The sequence below is a fragment of the Amphiprion ocellaris genome, chromosome 23 (genome assembly GCF_022539595.1).
Source record: "Amphiprion ocellaris isolate individual 3 ecotype Okinawa chromosome 23, ASM2253959v1, whole genome shotgun sequence".
Classification (NCBI taxonomy): Eukaryota; Metazoa; Chordata; class Actinopteri; family Pomacentridae; genus Amphiprion; species Amphiprion ocellaris.
The window spans coordinates 21,641,224-21,661,381 of NC_072788.1; the positions used below are offsets into that span (position 1 = coordinate 21,641,224).

The 20,158-nt window shown below is 42.0% G+C and overlaps 1 protein-coding gene across 6 annotated transcripts in view; it reads right to left on the reverse strand.

Moving 5' to 3' along the window:
• Positions 1-3,333: 3,333 nt before the first annotated feature.
• nhsl2 (NHS-like 2) overlaps positions 3,334-20,158 on the reverse strand; it is a 228,856-nt gene continuing 212,031 nt past the window's right edge. For 5 of the 6 annotated variants that reach the window (XM_055007529.1, XM_055007528.1, XM_055007530.1 and 2 more), the window contains 5 exons: positions 16,278-17,388; positions 15,034-16,198; positions 13,277-13,586; positions 11,724-11,841; positions 3,334-11,128 (listed from right to left, as the gene is read on the reverse strand). In XM_055007529.1, coding sequence (XP_054863504.1) covers positions 10,789-11,128; positions 11,724-11,841; positions 13,277-13,586; positions 15,034-16,198; positions 16,278-17,388 — 3,044 coding nt within the window. In that variant the 3' untranslated portion in view covers positions 3,334-10,788. The remainder of the gene's footprint in view (positions 11,129-11,723; positions 11,842-13,276; positions 13,587-15,033; positions 16,199-16,277; positions 17,389-20,158) is intronic. The other variant, XR_008600528.1, reaches the window with a different exon arrangement.

Below are 20,158 nucleotides of genomic sequence, written 5' to 3' on the forward strand. Positions count from 1 at the left end.
ATCACTACCTTTGTAACATTTTTGAACAATTCATGAACTCTGTCCCATGTTTGTACAAATTATAGGTTCTGTAAGAAAAAAAATCAACTCTTTCACATGAAATGAATCCTATCACATTAGTACTAATCACCAGCATTTTTCACCAGCATTGCAGCATTTTTAACAGATCATAACAGCAAATCATTAAATGTTTTCAACTAATTATTTTTCATATTTTTGTGTAATGGCACGGTGTTTTGAATGACAGCATATGTTACCTCTTTCTCTGTCTGTAAATGTGTGTTAGTGGGAAGCCTGGCATTGCAGAGTTTATCATGTCTTACCTTTGCCTTGCAGCTCACAGTTCAGATGGTTCAGGTTCCCAGTGATGTCCGGTAAAAATGCAAGGGCAAGAATCCACTCAGTGTCCTCAAGCAGCGAGATGTCTTCCCCTTTGGACTGCATGAACTCTTTGATTTCGGCGAACAGTGACAAAAAAGGCTGCAAAACTGGTCCCCTGCTGATCCATGGGGTTTCTGTGTGTAGTAACAGGTCACCATGTTCAGTTGACAGCTCCTCCAGCAGCACCTTCAGGGATGAGAATGACAAATGGAAAAAAACTCGGAAAATGTCTGCCGAACCCCCCACCCCCACCCCAATGCGCGTTGCAAAGCGCGTTGCCGAAAGATGTCGGCGGCGGGATGGCCATCACGGCGGGCGGCCATCACAAGCCTCGGCTCGCGACGCGTCGGCCGGCCGGCCGCTTGCCTACCCCTGCCCCCCTACAATTTTCTCAACGGATTTACACGATTCACAAAAACTATACTTTCGGCGGAAAAAAACTCGGAATTCCGCGGATCCGCGGAAAATTCTCATCCCTGCACCTTCAATGTCCTGGTTGTTTGGCTTTGGAGCCATTTATGAGCTTCACGACATGAGTCATCACATGATCAAATCCGGCCATTTTTGTACATACATCTGTCCTGCTGGTGAATGATGCAGTAGTAATGTAGGAATGTTGGGAAGTCTGGATCACCTCTGCATCGTACAATGAAGCCTGCATGCCGACCCGTCATGGAGGAGCCCCGTTCGTCGTCACTGGAACAAGCTTTTCTAATAGTACATTTTTCTCCACGAAGATACTTTTCACCGCGTAGCAGATGTCAGCGCTGCCTTTAAGTCCCGGGTTTTTCCTGTCCGTAGTGCGCATGCAGTCTATGTGCGCTAGCAGGTGGCTAGTTAGCATGGAAGCTATGTAGCGGCTAAAGTAGCATCTCTCCGCATTGTGCCGCTTTGCCGACGCAATAGTCGCCCCGCAAATACATACATTTATCTTTCACTGTCGCGAAAAAGAACTCTTCGTCCCAGTCATCGTGAAAATGGTATTTTCTCTTTCACTTCTCTGTCATGTTTTGGGGGTAAAAACCACATCTAGCTTCCCGAAGTGTCTCCTTCTGGAAGCTTCCACAGTGACGTGGTGGTTTGACATGCGCAGTGAACTTTGACTCGGACAAGGTCAAAGTTCATTTACACCGAAGACATTTTTGTTTTTTAAAATTATAATAAATGTTGTAATTTAAAATCTGCATTAATGTACGTATTTCTGATTAAAAAAAAAAACAGCAACTATAATTTTTATAAGGAATTTCATGGTGACTAGTGTTATTTTTTAGAAAATGTGTCCTGGGCAACTCACATGGTCTCTGCAGGCAACCAGGCGCCTGCGGGCACCATGTTGGCTACCCCTGATCTATCCAGTATGGTGTAATCTCTTTCTACAGTTGATGAGCAGAGTAGAATGAAAAAATCTGTAGAGGCTGGAAATAGTTCAATATCTGTAGTATGTGGAGACAAAAACCACCAAAAAGACACATAAACGAGACATATAGTGACTAAGATGAGACAAAAATTGACAAAAACACAACAGAAGTGAGACGCAAAACAATAAAGAAACACAACAGTGTGACAGAAAATGACACACTAGACAGAAAAACACCCAAATAAGACACAAAATGACAAAAAAAAATGAGAAAAAACAAGGCCCAGAATGCCACAAAACAAGATGACACAACACAAATGTGGCACAAAATAGGATACATTCAGCATGGTGAAACACCTTTCTAAGATTAGTGCAGAGTCCAGTGAAAAAGTCTGTAGAGGCTAGAAATAGTTAAATATCTGTAGTATGTGGAGACAAAACCACCTGAAAAAGACACATAAATGAGACATACAGTGACTGAGAGAAAAAAACGACCCAAATGAGACACAAAACAACAAAAAACAGGACAGCAAGACAGAAAATGACAAAGTAGATGGAAAAACACTAAAATAAGACAGAAAATGACAAAAATTTGAGGAAAAAAATGTAAAAAACGAGACCCAGAATGCTACGAAACAAGATGACACAACACAAATGTGACACAAAACAACAAGAAGAGAGGAGCAAGTTGTTGGAAGATACATTCAGCATGGTGAAACATCTTTCTCCAGCTGATGAGAAGAGTAGAGTGAAAAAATCTGTACAGGCTGGAAAAATGGAAATAGTTTAATATCTGTAGTACGTAGAGACAAACCACCACAAAAAGATCAAAACATACATAAATGAGACATACAGTGACTAAAATGAGACAAAAAAACAACGCAAATGAGACACAAATCAATAAAAAAAACACAACAGCGAGACAGTAAATGACAAACTAGACAGAAAAACATCCAAATAAGACACAAAATGACAAAAATTTGAGAGAAAAAATGACAAACACAAGACGACAGAACACAAATGTGACACAAAACAACCAGATACATTCAACGTGGTGAAACAGCTTTCTACAGCTGATAAGCAGAGTAAAAAGGAAAAGTTTGCAGAGGTTGTAAAAATGTAGACACACCTTGTCAAAGAGCGTCTACAGTCCCTATGTTGTTTTTCATTATTTATGGTGCACAAAAACCAGTGTTGTCTTCTTCTTCGTGGTTGTTCTGCTTCCATGGAGGTACAGGACGTTTTTACAGGACATGTTGCAGTAAAAAATGCAAAGAGGGGTTGAATTAAGGGTTAAATTTCTGCAATAAGAGAGGAAGAGAGGAACGGAGGCATCATTATGGGCTTATTTCTGCCCCGAAGCCTCAAAATGATTAAATCTGGCCCTGATTTCAAGACAGCAGAGTCTCCAGCAGTGGGAAAGAGAATCTGTTTTTGGATTTAATGTTTTTTTATATGTAGATATCATGTAAAAACAGATTCTTTACTTCCATGAAACAGCTTTCAAAATAACGATTAAACTCAGAAAATTAACAAAGAGCAGCAGCAGCAGCTTCACAGTGTAACCTCGAAAGCAAATGACACAAACATTCAGCTTTTTAAGCAAGAAAAATAATTTATTTATAATGATATAATAATAATTTCATCACATTGGCATTGCAGAGCTGCAGGGGGAGTGTGAGACGCCACCTCGCAGCTACAGATCACACCACTGGATGGGGGTGGGAAAACGGGGGGGTTATTCAATACATACACGGAATATTCCTTTAAATATGTCTTTTCCCAATGAGGAATAACAAAAATAGAATAATTCCAATAACTCTGTCTGTCTCTCTTTCTCTATGTCTCTCTAATTATCATCTCTGTGTCTTTAGAAGCTGCCTGTACAGCCTCCCAGGTGCAGCCAGGGGTTTGGGGGGTGTTTGTTTTACTTTGCAGAGAGCAGCAGACGGGTGGGGTTTAGTAGTTTTTTTGTGTGTGTGTCCAGTAAACCTCAACCCATCTGATGCTTCTCCTGAAGCAAACTCAAGAAAGACTTTGGCCCAAATCTGCAGCCACGTTGCCTTGCCGCCGCTTTTTCACACTCGGTCACTCTCTCGTCGAGTTTAAAACGGGGCAGTGAAAAGTTGTCGCAGCTTACTAATCATCAGAACAACTAAAAAAGTGATTGAAAATATCAGAGCTACAGCCAAAATATCCAAACTGTCGGAAAATTACATTCTGCATTCAAGTGCAGACACCTGAAGCAGTATTTTTTGCTTAAATTGATTAATTTCTGACGATAAGCTGTGAATAAAAGATGGATGCAGCCTTAAAGTGCTTTAATCTTTCATTCTTTCTAACAGCCAGCAGGGGGCGACTCCTCTGAACTCTATGGGAAAATGAACCAACTTCTCACTTGATTTGCTGCCTCCATTAGCATTTTCTTAACGAGTTTATGGCCCCGTCAATGGAGAATGGTATTAATTTTGTAAATTATGGTTCCATTTAGAGGAAAATAGACGATCAAACAGGGTGTGTTTAATTTATTTGAGTCATCTAATGACAAACAGTGGCTACATCCATCTTTTATATGCAGCTCTGACTGCTAGCTTGCTTTGGTAAAAACTGATGACCAATCAGGAAGCCAAATAGATTGGACGGCCACTACTAAAAGCCCCTCATTATGCCTCATTTTAAGCATTAATACAAGTCAAATGGGTGAGTTGTAGAAATCTACCTGCCGTACAGTTGTCATGAGTAGAAAAATCTGCTAAACGGACCAAAACCAGACAGTGAACACATTTATTTCTGCTGTTAGACTTGATATTTTAACACGGCGTTGTATCGGGACTGACTCGCTTTTGAAAACACCCTCAAGAGGCCATTTGAGGAAATGCAACTTCATTTTGCAGCGTAATTTTTTTTTCTATAAATTCAAAATTCAGATTTGTAAAGTTGTGCAAATGGTTTCAACACAACTCTATTGTGTTTACTGGCATGTTTTTACATCCTCCAGTTTCACTAATTATTTTTATTTTAACCCCTCCCTGCTTCCTGGTGTGTGACGCCAGCGTCAACACCTTGAACACACAAACCAAAAGTAACTAAATCATGCAAATGTAGGTTTCAAGAGGAACGGCAGCTAAAAAGCAGTGGACTAAAGTAATTTACTCAAGCATTATACAGTTCTGAGGTACTTTACTTGAGTATTTTGTACACCAGAGTGAAATATTGTACTTTTTACTCTACTACATTTTCCTGAAAGCTTTAGTTACTTTACAGATTCAGGATATGATGAATAGTATGAAATATAAAGACTTATTATAGAGTAAATTAAACCAACGGACAGTAAAAACATGAATAAAAACTGCTGTCTCACAATATTTAAATGCTGCTTGCATTTTTAATCTGTCAGTAATAATAATCAAATATTATTTATATAAAGATATAAAAATAAAACAGAAACAGAGTCTATGCTGGTGTGTAAACAGCACTTTTGTACTTTAAGTACATTTTGCAATACTTAACTAAGGTTTTTGTAAACTGTGAAACTGAATTTTTCTTCCACCGCTGCGAATAAGCTACAGATATATGAAATTAGAAGGCTATAAGTGCTACTGTTGTTTTGCATTTAATAAAATATCTTTCTATTCTCTTTTTTGTACATAAAAAATCTTTTCGCTTGTGGGCAAGACAACTGTCTATTCACTGTACTCCATTTTTTATGGTTTATAGTTAAATAAGAGGGTAGTTTAAGCTTATAAAGTTAATAATAATTAATATTACGAGTGTCCTCTTGGACTTAAGCCATTAACAACATTTACATGAGACGTTATTGGGCATTAAATCAAAGATGTCAGATGGAAATATGCTTAAAACAGCAGATTTCACTACAAACTGAAGCTTTATGTTTGTGAGTCTTTTCCAAGCACTGACATGAGTTGTTGTTGTATTTTTGTTTGCGCTGGTCTCATTAAACTTTACAAATTGCGGTAAACAGAAAACTAACTTTTGTTTAGTTTACTCAGATAAACTCGGATCTCTCTGCTGGCTTCAGGAGGAAACTATCCTCGCCTGAACTCCAAATGCTAACTTTTTTCCACTGCTTTTTATTTGTGTTTCCTAGCAACAGGTTTGGCTGTTTGTTATCTGCTGACTGTAAAATCAGAGCAAATTAATTAGCGGGCTATCGCGGTGCCTCATCTTTTCTTGCATTCTCATACCTTTTATTAATTCGTTGGGAAGCGAAAGAGAGAGTGAACGAGAGGGAAAAGCTTTTAACGTGATTACTCGTGTGACTCACAGGACAGCTGAGATGAAGGGAGAGAGGAGGTGAAGGAAAAGATGACGGCGTATGTAGAAATTTTAGCGTGGTAATCCCCACATTCAGCAGAACCAAACCTCTGCTCCTCGTCTCCCCTCCTTCCTCCCTCTTCCTGACTTCTCCTCCTAAAGAAGGGATAATAGATTAAATATTCAATATATTCCTCTTGTCAGCTCACTTGTCACACCTTATAGAAGTGTCATTTTCAATATAATACGCTGTCAACATGTTTCAAAGATCGCTAATTCACTTTTACAGATGTTTCTCAGAGCTGCTCGGTGGGAAGAAATATCTCTTTGGTCGTTGAAATACCCGATCTGATTTTGCCGTGCTGCACTGAGGACCAATAAATGTGTTGTTAATTGCAAAAATATGGCAGTAATGTGGACCAGGTCCACACTTGAGGTCATTTCTGCCTCTGAAGCAGCCCAGTCTCTGAGAAATATTTGTAACAAATGACAAGTTCATCTCCATATTAAATGACTACATCCCTACATTAGTGATCGCACCCTTTGTACCCATACGTTTCAGTTGGTTTGTACCTTTGCTTACTTCCCGATTAAAGGGAATCTGCCATCTGTCCATGTACGAACAAGTAAAGACTGTCTGATAACCTAACACTACATACTACTGTGCTCAAACAACACATCCTCCTAAAGCTGTATCTTTCTTTTGTCCTCCCACCCTGTTAGTTCAAACTCAATCTGCAGTTTTGTCTGGTGTCTAACTTTGATCTGAGGGATATTGCTCTAAGGGGAAAACAGTATGCAGACAATGCCACGCTCTGCATACTTGTGTATGAATGCAGATTTGGGCAAATATTTAGTCAGATTAAACGTAAATGCTCCCTTTTACACCTGCAGTGTCATGTTTTGGCCAGATTTTTGTGTATGTGTACTACCAAGGCAGCTGAAATTAAGAAATAATAAAAATAAATTTAAATTAAAACACAGCAGGCGCTGCAGCAACACGCCCATAATTCAGTATACAAGGCAAACAAACACAGAGTTTTATAGGTTTATCTTTTTTCATTCACTAAATATTTAAAACAAGCGTCACTTGACTAGTCATCATAAATGGTGATAATTTATGCATTTCTGAAATCTTTTTTTCAGGACGATGGAATACCTGAAGAAGGACTGTCGTGGGGAAGAGAAGATGTGTGAAGGAGTTTTTTTTCCTCACTCTTCTGCTGTTTCTGTATGTGTGGTTCCTCCTTTTCCGTCCACTAGGGGGAGCTCAGACTCAATAGCACCGAGGGACAGTTTGCCGACTGGGAGTCAGGACATGAAAGGTTCCCTCCTCCATTAACGGTCCATCCATGCATGGGGTAAAGTCAGGTGTTAGAGCCGAACCACGATCCGACCATCCACACAGCGATCCAGAACTGATCCACAAGTTGAGCTCCATTATGCAAAAACAGATTCAAACCTCTCCTGTTCCCATGTTTGTGCACAGATACCACCCATTCATCCGCTTGCTCACTCATCCATGGTAATTCCATGTTGCACGGATATGAAAGAAAAATATTTTTAAAAAATCAAGAGAGCAAGAAAGAAACAAGGCAGGAGATGAGCGCTGATAGAAAGTGTTTTTGTTTTTTGCACTCTCAAACTAAGAACAGCTTCTATTTTTCCTTAACAGTCATTCATTGACATTCATCCGGTGTCGCGTCTTCTGCTGAGCTCAGATGCATAGACTGAATGCAGAGAGAAAAGAGATGGGAGAGGCAGGAAGGGGAAATGGAGAGAAAAGAGGAAGAGAGAAGAGAAAGATACAGAGAGGTGGTGCTACCAGAGAGAGAGAGGCTGCAGTATATATGGGAAAACAGAAACAGATGGAGAGTGGCTCCACCAGTGATGGAGGGAGGGGGATGAGGAGGAGGAGGAGGAGAAGGATGAAGCAGACTGTCACCTCCTCCCTCCAACGAACCAGACAGAGCGTGAGAGCGTTCATGGAGGAGGACGAAACAAACAAACCCTTCTGCGCCCCGACGTCACTCTGCAACACGGAAGGAGGAACTTGAATTTTTCAAACCAATCTCCCAACTTTCAGAGTCCCCCCACTACTAGAATGCTTCAGCAGTCCAACGATTCCCGAAATCTTTAACCTCTAATCATCTCTGTCCAGAAACCCTTTAGGTCTTTGTTTCTTGAATCCTCCCGCCTCCAGAATCCATCAGCCAAAGTGTTTCAGGGATCTAAAAAAATCCAGACCCTAATAAATTTTGAAACTCCAAGGATGTTGGTTCTGGAATCCTTTAAGCTCTTGGTTCTGGAATCCTTTAGGCTCTTGAATTCTTTCTTTCTTGGTTCTGGAATCCCCAAGGTCCATGGTTCTGGAATCCTTCAGCCTGAGGGTTTCAGGAACCTCAAACAATCCAGAATCTGAAAGATTCCAGAAGTCCAAAGGGCTTCTGGAAATCTTTCAGGTCCAGAATAATTTAGGCTGAAGGATTCTGGAATCAAAAGAGTCTTAGGGCCAAAAGCATTCCACAATCCTTTAGTTTTTCTTTTGGAATCCTTTAGACTCTCGGATCTGGAAATCGCCACCCCCGGATTCCAGAACCTTAAAACTCTCAAAACTGAAAAAATCCAGAATTCCAAAGAGTCCTTATTCCTGAGTCTTTTAGGTCCAGAGTCTTTTGGGCTTAAGGAACCCAAAATCAAAAACGTTTTAGAACCTAAACAACTCCAGCATCCTTCAGGGTTTTTTTTTTTCCAGAATCCTTTAGGCTCTTGGTTCTGTAAATCTTTAACCCAGGATCCCAGAACCTTAGAACTTTCAAAATGGAAAGATTCCATAATTCCAAAGAGTCTTTATTCCTGAATCCTTTAGGTCCAGAATCTTTCTGGCCAAAGTACCCAGGAACCTAAAGAGTGTCTGAACCTAAAAGATTCCAGAATTTAAAGCATTCCTGATTCTTGAATACTTCCTGTTCTCCGTTCCAGGATCCCTTTGAATCGTAAACAATTCCAGAAATAAAACATTCCAGAATTTAGAGGAGATCCCTTAAGTTCTGGAATCCTTGAGGTCCCAGAATCCTTCAAGCTAAAGGATTCTGGGACGTAAATAATTCTTGAATGTTTCAGGTTCTTGGTTCTATTGTCCTAACGGTTCCTGGTCCTTCTTTACAATATTGTGAGAGGACGGGGCTGCTTAGATCTTTACAATCCTGTCCCTAACAAGGAGGAGGCAAGGGTGATGATGCACACGCACACTAATTCACACAAAAAGAAATGTGTGACACGTAATGCTGATGCACACAAACATGCCAAACACATGAACAGGCACACATACATGCACACTCTCTATCTCCCACTTTGTTCTTGGCACTGCCTGCCACACACACATATACATGGACACAGACACACACACACACACAGACACACAAACACACACCACTAGGTCCCCTCTGGTCTGTTTGTAGTCTTTAACAGTCCTTTGGTCCCAACACCAGAGACCAGAATGAATAAAAACCCTGTGTAATAACCGGCCTGCTTCATGCTCTCTGTACAGAAACTCCACAGGCAGGATTTCATCTGCACACACACTCCTATGAGCACACTCACACTTGTGTAGATTGGCCTTTTCTGTTCCATGGTGTCAGTCTCTGTGTGTGTTGGAGTGTGTATTTTCCCTTCATCGCGTGGGAAGCTTGTAGTCCAAGCTGCTCTGTACACTATTTTTAAGTCTTTGTGTGTGCAGGTTGTTGATAGATGCGTTACATTTATCTTTGTACATGATACATACAGTATGATCCAATTAAACATGTACAGGGAATGGCCATGTGGAAGAAAAAAACAGAGGCAACAAAAATAACATCTAAACAGCGACTGAGTAGAAAATGACTGATGGCAGAAAATGTGTTGGTGCAGTGACTGCACCATGTAAACGACCTCCAACGGAAAAGAAAAGTGCTTTCGTTCCAAAATGTCATCCGTTTGCTGGGAATGTTCTCTGAAGGTTCGTGTTCGTAGCATGAGCAACAAAACGTGTGACATGCTCATGCCTCATATTCGGTGGCAGAAAGCCCCCTTGTGGTTTCTCTTTGTAAATTCTGACAGAGGTGCTATGGTATTGCATTTACCATAGAGGTTTGGGCATATTTCCTTTCTCAGTTGCCTCGTCATGCCGTTTGATTTGTGTAGGTCTGCAGGCGTTGGTCCTGTAGCGCTTCCGGCTGGAGGAACTGGTTATATTGTGGTTGACTCGTGTGAATGTCTCACATCTTCTGGATTTTATTCCATTTATTTTGATTACTGATCCTGCGTGCCATCCTAGCAGATCAGTGTGGTTACAGATTCAGATATATAAATCACTGTCATCATCGGGGTACTTTTCTTCATCCAGAGGCAGCCAGGAGTAAAGATATTCCCTGTATATCTTCACATTCCCAGTGACTATTCCACCCATCCACACTGAACACATTCCCAGTGCGCAAAACCCGGTGTGTGAGCTCCAAACTTCCAGCTTTCGTTGAATATGTGGTGAGAACTACCTTTTCCCTCCACTGACGTCTTGATTTCTGGTTTGACAGGGAACAACAGCGCTCCAACCATGGGAGGGACCATTTTGTCCAAAAAATGTGCTCCAATTTGATTGGACGGTGCAAATGGTCAATCAGTAGTTGGAGCGATCTGGTTGGACACAGAAGGTCCCATCCCCAGTGGGTGGCTGATTGTGGAAGTGGTTGGTAGCGTTGTCAACAGCAAACGGACCTGGTAAACACCCGTTAATCCGTTCATTGGTCATTAGGTTTGTCGTTCCCGGATGTTGCCTCTCCTCCATCAGCGGTCGACGCCGTTGTGGCTGAAAACTCGGTGACGCGTCTCGCCAACGGGTTTGTGCTTTTCAGAAGCTCCATGGCAGAGACCCGAGCTCCTCCACTGGAAGACTTGCTGCCTTTCTTCTGAAGGAGGGCCATGAAGTTCTCGTTGCGAGAGCTCGACCTCTGGCTGCTGCCCAGAGTCAGGTTTCGGAGATCGCTACCGCTGGTGCTGTGCTTCACCGGAGACACCAGACTCTGGCGGCTGCCAAAGGAGTCCGATGGCTCCTTACGACCCAGAACCTTTCGCTTGGACCTGAAGGAGAGGAAAAGATTATAAGATCAAGTAGATAAAATAGCGCATTTGTTCAAATTTACTCCTCAAGTCGGATGAATCACACTTAGATTGACGTGTCTGCTTTTAGAGCATAAATAAGATTTGTAACTACAGAGGGGATTCCATCCTTTTCTTATGGGAGATGAAACTCTGGATCTTCCCTTTCCCCTCCTCACCCTTCATTGTCTGCCTTTCAAGCTATTTTCAGCACAACGCAAGGTAAAATCATGAACACTTGTTGCTTAGAGACTGGCTTTCTTGTGTTTTCTCTGCGCCTCCATGAATGTGTGCATGGAGAGAGAGGGATGCTGGAAAAAAAAGGACAAAATCAGAGGTGCTGGTCATGCAGTAACCCTCTGTGCATGCAGCTGTTGCTAGGGAACCTTATGCTCCATCCGTCTCACACCTTTTTAGCAAGACAATACGTATTTCATCACATTCTGGATTATAAAAAGCTGCCAGGCGAGCTCGTGATGGCTGGAAGTGTTAAAGCTGCAAGAACAAGCTTGTACTGTCAGGAAAGGCATCTGTTTCTGCCAGTCTTTGTGTTTAACGGATGCACATGCGCTCCAACCTGTGTATAATGGTGAACAGGTCTTCAGTGGTGTGCGTTGTAGGTGTGCTGGCCAACAAGTCGTCGTCTGTTTCCTCCGCGATGTGGAGAACCGTCTTCTCACCAGCTGCTGAGTCGTCTGAACGAAAACAAAGAAATCAAATTAAAACAGGAAAATTACAGGTTTTCTTCCCAAACACATCATTTTGGCTTTGTTGTTTTAAAAAGCTAATTTCTGTGTGTAACTCTGATTTGAGACAATTAGGTAATAATGAGACAGTAATGATAAATGTCATCTTCACTGTGAGAACCACTCTGTGTTTTGATTTGGTCCAATTTTAGAACAATTGGGCTCGATTTGCTTCGAAACCTGAGAAATCTCCTCTGGCAGAATCAGGAGGTTAACATCAGCAGGGAAGGATCCAAATCAAATGCAGGAGTTCTGACAGGCATTCAATATCAACACAAGCAAATATGTTAGGAGATAAAACATCTTCTGTGAAACAAGATTATTTACTAGCTAATACGTGTTAGCAAATACTGCAGAAACCATGATAGGATCTAGTTCATTTAAAACTACATCATTGTGTCTGATTTTATTATAGATGGATTCTAAAAATGCAGAAACACTCGTATAGACACACTGCTTTTTTACTAGGACTGGATTTGTAGCACGAAAACAAATGTTATCCTTATGCTTTTACCAAAATATGGTGAAATGCACAGCTTACATTTTAACCAATGCAAGATTTGGCTTTGCTGCATGCAAAATATGCTGCAGAAGTTCTTGTATGGTTTTTGCATGGTTCTTGCACATTTTAACACAACATAATGCCAAGTTGTATAATGTCAATTACAAGTATACAGACAAAAGTGAGTAAAACATTGACAAATTTATATTTTTCTTGAATAATTTATACTTAGACTCGATGCCATTTAAGATGGAAATATTGTTCTTTCTACTCTTCTACATCTATCTGACACCTTTAGTTAGTGTTGAGATGGAGATTTGACACAGTAGACAATAATTAAGCCTCCAACCTTTTTGATTTCTTAAGTGCGTAGTTGGGTTCACGTTTCTGATCAAATCTATGAGTTACTGTCACCAAATGGTGATTTTTCTCAGCCTAATCACATTTTCCTCCATAAATTGATGCAGAAAAGGCATGAAATGGTGCACAAAAATTCAACTGAACCTAAGAAATGACACTCAAAGACCCCTTCCTTTAAGGAAACCTACGTAGCTGTGAGAGTTTGTTACACACCATGAAGACAGATGTGCAGCAGAAAACTGGAATTTTAACTTCTATGGCTCTTTTGATACCTTTTTTTCACACTTAAACTTGTTTCCTATTGTTACTTACTGCAACTATTGTGACCAAAAAAGACCAAGCTTCCGAAGTAACCTTTTAATCCAAGACATGTATGAGTCTTCCGCTATCTTGGCATATTTTAAAGTCAATAAAGGCAGTTTTGCCCTGCACTCGCATTGAGTCTGGGTCTAGAAAGGTGCTTTGGGTGAAATCAAAGTCTTTTCCTGAATCATGAATAGTAATAATATCATCAAGACATACCTGCTCCGATCCCGGTGCTGGCCATCTTCCCTTCCAGCTCTGTGAGCGAGGAGTCCTGCAGAGAAGACTGCAGCGACGACTCCTTTGAACTCTCCTCGTCAGTCCCCAGGTGGTTCTCGTCTTGCTCCGTCATGTCTGGAACACTCGGAGCAGTGGGAATATCTTCTGGTGGGAACGTTCCTAACGGAGATCGCAGGCCCACAGGGCTGTCAGTCTGTGGTGTCTGGCGGTCCGTGCTGCCGTTAGTGGAGGAGTGGACCGACGTGGGAAGAAGCAGGACGTTTGGCTTCTTGGGGACTGGAGGTGGAACCTGGAACGAAATTAGAAAGTTTCACTTAAAATGAAGACATCAGTGACAGTGTGGATTCTTTTCTTTCTGTATTTCCACCTTAAATATCAACTTGCAGGTGGGATTTCTCACTGAATGTACACTTAACATTTCTTGGAAATTACGGTTTGAAAAGTTAATTCACAATTTTTCATGTTTGATGCAACATAAAAACAAATTTCGTGGGGCGCTATTAAAAATTCTTTAAAAACCCTAAAAAGTTGTCTCTGCCTCGGTCCACTGTGCAGCAGCAGGTATTAGTAAGTCAGAGCAGCTGTGATTTATAAAGTTTTTGGGAAGTACTTTGCATTTCACAATTACTCATTATGATGAATTACGGTGTACAGAGCTGCTTTTGGGTGTATTTTATGCAGGTAAAGAGACTTCATTGCTGCAACAAAGTCATGAGCGGTGACAAGGTTAGACTGGATGATTTTGTTCCCAGAGATAAGATGGAGTTTTGGATGTGCCCAAATTATATCCCGCTGACAACTGTTATTTCTTCTAATCGTCTTGTTCTGGGTCTCTGTGACACCCAGAGGCAAAGAATTAGAAAGCTGTGGTCCATATGAATATAGATTTCAAACCTTTTTAATGTTGAAAGTGCTTGATTGATTTTTTCATCATTTTCCTACATGTTCATTTACTAGTTGCTCTTTAACCCTATGAACTCCAAAACCCATAATCATCAGGTTTGAAAGGTATGTTCCATTTTCAAAAAATAATAAAATTACATCATTTATCAGAGCCTGAGACTGTGAACAAATCATCCATGACATGCCTGTTCATTGTGAAACCGAACTGAATCTAAGTTTAAAATCATGATATATACTCAAAATCACTTTATGTCTCTTTTAAAAGTTCACCATTAATAAATAGTTTGCGATACATAAATTTGGTAAAAACAAAAAATTATGTGCTCCTCATTGCAACTTTCAAGTCAACATTGACTTAGCTGTGAAAAGTTCAAGGGCTTTTTGGCTGAATTGCAGGCAGTTTTTCCACAGAGCTGAAAGGAGACATAGTACAGAAACAAATTAAAAATGAAAATAGTACAATATCTATAATATGCAAAGTTCCCCAAATACTGGTAATACCTGAGGCATTTTCAGTTATTTTATTTTGTTTTCAATTTCTGTAAACAAAATAATCAGAGACATCAACTTTTGTATGTGATTGACCAATGGCATTATAACTTTGATATACCGCACAAACATATGTTTGAGTTTCCTCTCCTTTTAGCCATGGCTGTGCTGTTTCCATAAGAAGTGCAGGACTTTATATTGCAGTGAAAAATGAGCCAACAGTGAAGACAAATGTGACAAGAGCAAAGAAACGCCCAGAAACCTTGTGGAGTTCAGAGGGTTAATGACATCTAACCACAACGACACTCCTCAAACAAAGCCTTTCCTGAGGATATCCTCCTCACCTTGGGTTTCTTTTTGTCTGACAGCTCTGCCAGGCAGGAGATTGTCATCCTCGAGGGGAGGGTCTTGCTCTTGTCCTGGAGCTCCGGAGCCTCCTGGTTGCCACAGGGAGAAGGCAGGGAGCCTCCATCCTCAGGCCCAAAACGGATCTCCGCATCAGCGTCGAACTCAGGCTCCAGCACCGGGTCCTCCAGGAGAGGCTGAGGGTCTGGGAGTGGAGGGAGGTCGAAGAGGGACTGCGAGTGGGGGAGGAATTGGTGATCATACGCAGTCTGTGGGGTAGTGGTAGAGTTTGAATCTGGGAGAACGGCAGTACTCGTTGGAACTTGTGGTGGAGGTTTTTTGGGTTTTGGCTTTTTCATGACTTTGTAGATGTTGCCTAAAGGCACCGGCCGGTCCACAGGTGAGGCAGGGGGAGACTCGAGGGCGTGGGGAGAGGTGGAAGAGGGAGACGGAGATTTCAGGAGGAGGTTTATGGGCCGTTTGGGCAGGGGAGGTTTGACAGCGACAGGCGGTTTGGGTTTTGGCAGAGTGGGAGGTGGGCTGGGGTTGTCGCCGAGGTCTCTGCTGTGTTGTTCTTCTTCAATGGTGTCAGACGCTCCATCAGGACAGTCCTCCAGGTCGCCACGAGAAACCGAGCGAAGCCGGATGGTCTTCAGCTCATTCTGGGTAACCACAGGCAATGCCTGCGAAGAACTGGGGCTGATTTTGCCTGGTTTCGCTGCCGTTGAGGTGTCAGAGTGCCGCCTGCTGGCCTTCTGCTTTGGCTTCAGTGATGACAGCTCCAGATGTGCATTCCCAGGCATTTCAAAGGACAACCTCGACCTTGCAGCCGGGTCCTTTGGTGAAGGTAGCGACGACTTCCTCTCTGGGATTTTGGGGCGCATCTTGCACCCGATGGTCCCTGTTGTGCCTTGACCTGCCACTTGACTGAGAGAAACAGTCGGAGTGGGAGTCTCGGACTGGCTGGAGTAGCCACTGGATGGGGACATAAGTCCTGGAGGTCTGAAGGGTGACGACGCCTTGACATCCGTCTCCATGGAGAGCTGGGAGGGTGACGTGGCTCTGGAGGTGGAGGGGGAGTCAAGAAGGGACTCGGAGCTTCCTCTGACCTTCATACATTCAATCACTGTAGTACCTGTTGCTGTGCTGGAGCCCGACAGAGACCTGGGTAAAAGAAGAAGACAGATAACTTAGTAACTCAATCAAGCAAACAAGCAGCAAACATCCATGAGTAGTTTTCTACCTGTAAGGGTCATTGCTCTTCCACTCCCCTAGCTGCCAGTGAGTGGGGAAGGTCATCTCTGTCTCACTCTCCCTCTCTGGTGCCTGGATCTCCAAACTCGGAGGTCCATCGTTCCCTCCTTGGCCCAGCTCCCGCTCAACAACGCTGGGTTTAGAGGATGAGCTGGGCAGAAGGAAATCTGGCTGGAAGTCTGGGAAGTGGTCCCTGGGGATGTGCAGGCTCTTCGGCCGACCATCTCGGTATAGACCACCCTCGTGGTGGATTCTCCCCTCGGCTTCTCCAAGGTTTTTCATGAGGGAGACGCTCCTCACTGGAGGAGGTGGCTTGCGTTTGGATTTCTTGAGCGAGATGGAGCGGGAACGCAGGCGCAAACGTCCCTCTGTGCTGTAGTCCGAAGCTGTGACGGAGATGGTGTCAGCAGTGCTAGTGCTGTCCTCAGAGCTGCCTCTCGGGTAGAGGAGGGCGTAGTTCTCACCCAGACCCAGAAAGTTGTGATGCTCCTGATGGTGGTTTGCTGCCATCGTGTTTCCATTCCCTGCAGATGTGATGTTACCGTCTGTCTGACCAATGATGCCCTCCGTGAAGCAGAAGGAGCCAGAGTCTGTGGGCGTAGAAAGGGAACGCTCCCTGAACTTGAAGGCGTTCTGAGCTGCTATAGATCGGGCTGACCTCTCCCGGCCTCTCAACACCTCCCCGACCCCCCCACCTGCCCCTCTACCCCCATCAGCTGCAGCTCCTTCTGTCTCGCTTCGCTTCCCCATCATGGCCGCTGCCAGCGATATCCCCGGCATGGTATTCCCTGTTCTCCCTGAGGGATTCGTCACTGACGTGAAGGAGCTGGAATGTGAGCTCATTGACTGTCCCGAGCCCACCAGCATCACCCCGTCCTGCGCCCCGCCTCCTGAACCTCCGATGATGGTGTGCTGTTTCGGTGGAACCGCCGGACCTTTGTTCATGCTGTAATTGTAAGGCTCGTTCCACGCTCCGGGAGAAAAGGTGGAGCCCTTCGGCCCGTTCCAGGAGGCCGAGGGTGTATTTGAGCACAGCAGCCCAGAGTGGTCCATAGTTCCTGGGTGGAGATGGTCTGAGGCTCGCTGCCCCAAACTGTTATCTGTAGAGGAGAGGAGGAGAATCAATACAACTGAAACAACTATATCCAATAATGAACAACAAAACCTCCTAATAAAAACTCTACAGCTCTGTCTGTCTCTTGCTGCCCTTTTAGAAAACTGTTCTGTCCGGCAGACAAAGACACAAAATCCATGACTTAGTTGTGGCAGCCTGTTTGTGTAATGTCTAACGAAGGTTCATGTCCAAAATGTCTAGTGAACTTGGAAATGTTGCAAAAAGTAAAAACAGAAATAAGCATGAGGCTTGTTTCTATGAACTGCTTTGGAGCTGAGAAACTAGGCTTTGTACGGTTGTCAGAAGTTGAGAAGTTAAAAAATCTCAAAGAAAAATAAACTAACAGTACATTGCCTATCTTTGAGATAAAATTGGAGAGAGATTTTCAGGAATTGCTGTTTCAGACATGTATAAAGCTGGTCAGAGACAAAGACAATGAAAGAAATAACTGATCAATCATTTGAGTTAGATGTTTGCGATGTCAAAGCTTATTCGGAAAACTTGTTCCATCTTATGAAGCATAAAACTCCTCAAACAAGAGTAAAACATTTCAAACTTTGCTGTGTCCATTCATTATTACGAACATACAGCTTCTTCAATAGATTTGGTGCTCACAATATGAGGAAGTTCACAAAGTTGCAAGTGTGCATTAGACGATTTTACAACAAAACATGTTCATCTTGAATCCGTGTATGGTTCGTTCATTATTTTTTACATTTCAAAATAAAATGAGAAAAAAACAATCGTTTTGTTTTGTTGTTTTTTCATTTAAAAATTAATTTTGAAAAACAAAAAGTATAGAAAGAAAAAAACGCTGCGTTTTTACTAATTTTTAGGTTTAAACCCAAAAAAAGCCTTTTCCTATTTGGAAGCTGCCAGGAGAACCGGAAATCAAAGTCAGAACTCGTGGCGACTTGACTTCAGTCCCAAACTCCGCACCACGTACTCTGAAAACAGCGAAGACATGTTTGTCTTATTTAGAGAGAGTTATCAGAAACACTCAGACCCTCAGCAGCCTCCCATCATAGCAACACGCAGCAAAACATTAGCTGGATCTGATAAAATGTATCAGAACAAAGTGAGACCATGTTGTCAAAATTAGGTACTCAGAAAACAATAAAAACATGTTCAGTCTTCTGTCCTAACCGTCATTTCAGAGCACATTAAAAGGGACAATATTAAATAAAAATGGAAGTAAAGGGATCCGATTTGCAATAGATTTGTGTGAGTTGTGTCTTCCCAAACACTGGCTGGTTTAGAAATGACTAAAAGATACTTTTAATGACATCACAGAGGAAGACTAGAATACTTCCAGTACTGTCCAGTCTGATTGATTATACTACGCAGGTAGTTTGTGTTATAGGCTATTTTATAAAAATCCTTTTTACATCCTTGTGCAGATGTTTATCGGACTGATCGGTGGCATGATGAGTCAGACTGTGGTCTCTAATTTTTTTATCTCTGGATTCCATCGTTTCCTCTCACTGTTCAAAAAATACGTGTTTTTTATTTTGGCCAGCATGTTTCTTTTTACTGTCTGTAAATGATATTTACATGGATATAGACTTTATTAAGTAGTGATGCCGACGTTTTTCGGCAAGGTCTTCTTTATGTAGTATCTTTATTTCACACACAGCCGGGTCTGTTCTGGACGAATCTGAGGACGAAACATCTGGAGAAGGAAATTATCACCAGTTAACCTGATCGTCAGTTAAACTGGAACAGTGGCACCAATAGATGACCAGTATCCTGTCATGAATTTTCGTCCATATGTCGGACCTGACTGTAAAACACACAAAAGTGAAACGTAACATTCTACAGTTCATAAAGTATGTCACTGAAAATAACATATGTGGTTAACAGAACAAATCACAGCTCTCTCCAAATCAGCATCAGACACATGATTGCGTCTTATTAAACTGTTTTCCATGCAGAACCTCCTGACATTCATTATAGACTCTAATATAATGTAATATCATATAATATAAACTCTATAATATAGAACATTGTGGAGCTCCACATGATTTCTGCGTGGGCTTTGCCACTCTCAAAGATAATGAAATAGGAAAAAGGCTTGAGTACAGCCATTCTTGATGTGTTCATGGGCCGAACCAGCTCAGAACTGTTCTTCCTCGGTGACTTCCGGTGTTGCTACAAAATAAAACAACAGCCGTATTTTGTATTTTGGGTTAAAAAGCTAGAGCAAAAATCCAACACTGTGGTTTTTTCATTAGTTAAATAAAATATTTCTACATTTAGGTTTTAAAAACGGAAAAAACAAAAAACGTGGTTTATTTTTTTTTAGATTTTATTTTGAAATGGAAAAACGAATGAGCGAACTATACACGGATTATCTTGTCTGCAGGAAATCTTCTTTTTGAAATCAGGTTATAAAGTAACTGCAAAGAATCAAAGTCGCAGAGCAAATAACAGAAATATAAAGTAATCGTCCATCCTAACCTAAAGCCACTTATTAAAATCCCAGATGTACATTGTGTTTACATGCTCTGCTTTTTATCATCTGCCACCAATTAAGGCCTCATTCATGTCAAACTGTTCAACGGAGCCTCTATATTCTGACTGAACGTCGCCTATTGTTGAGAATAAACCAATTAGGCTTGAAAAGATCCTGACTGCTGGCAACACTGTCCTTCAAGTGAGGAAAAACTGCAAGTACAGCGGAGAGGAATGATTAACACGACATTGATCTCGGTGCTTTTCTTGAAAAGCAGCCTTAAGTCAAACAGGTGCGTGAA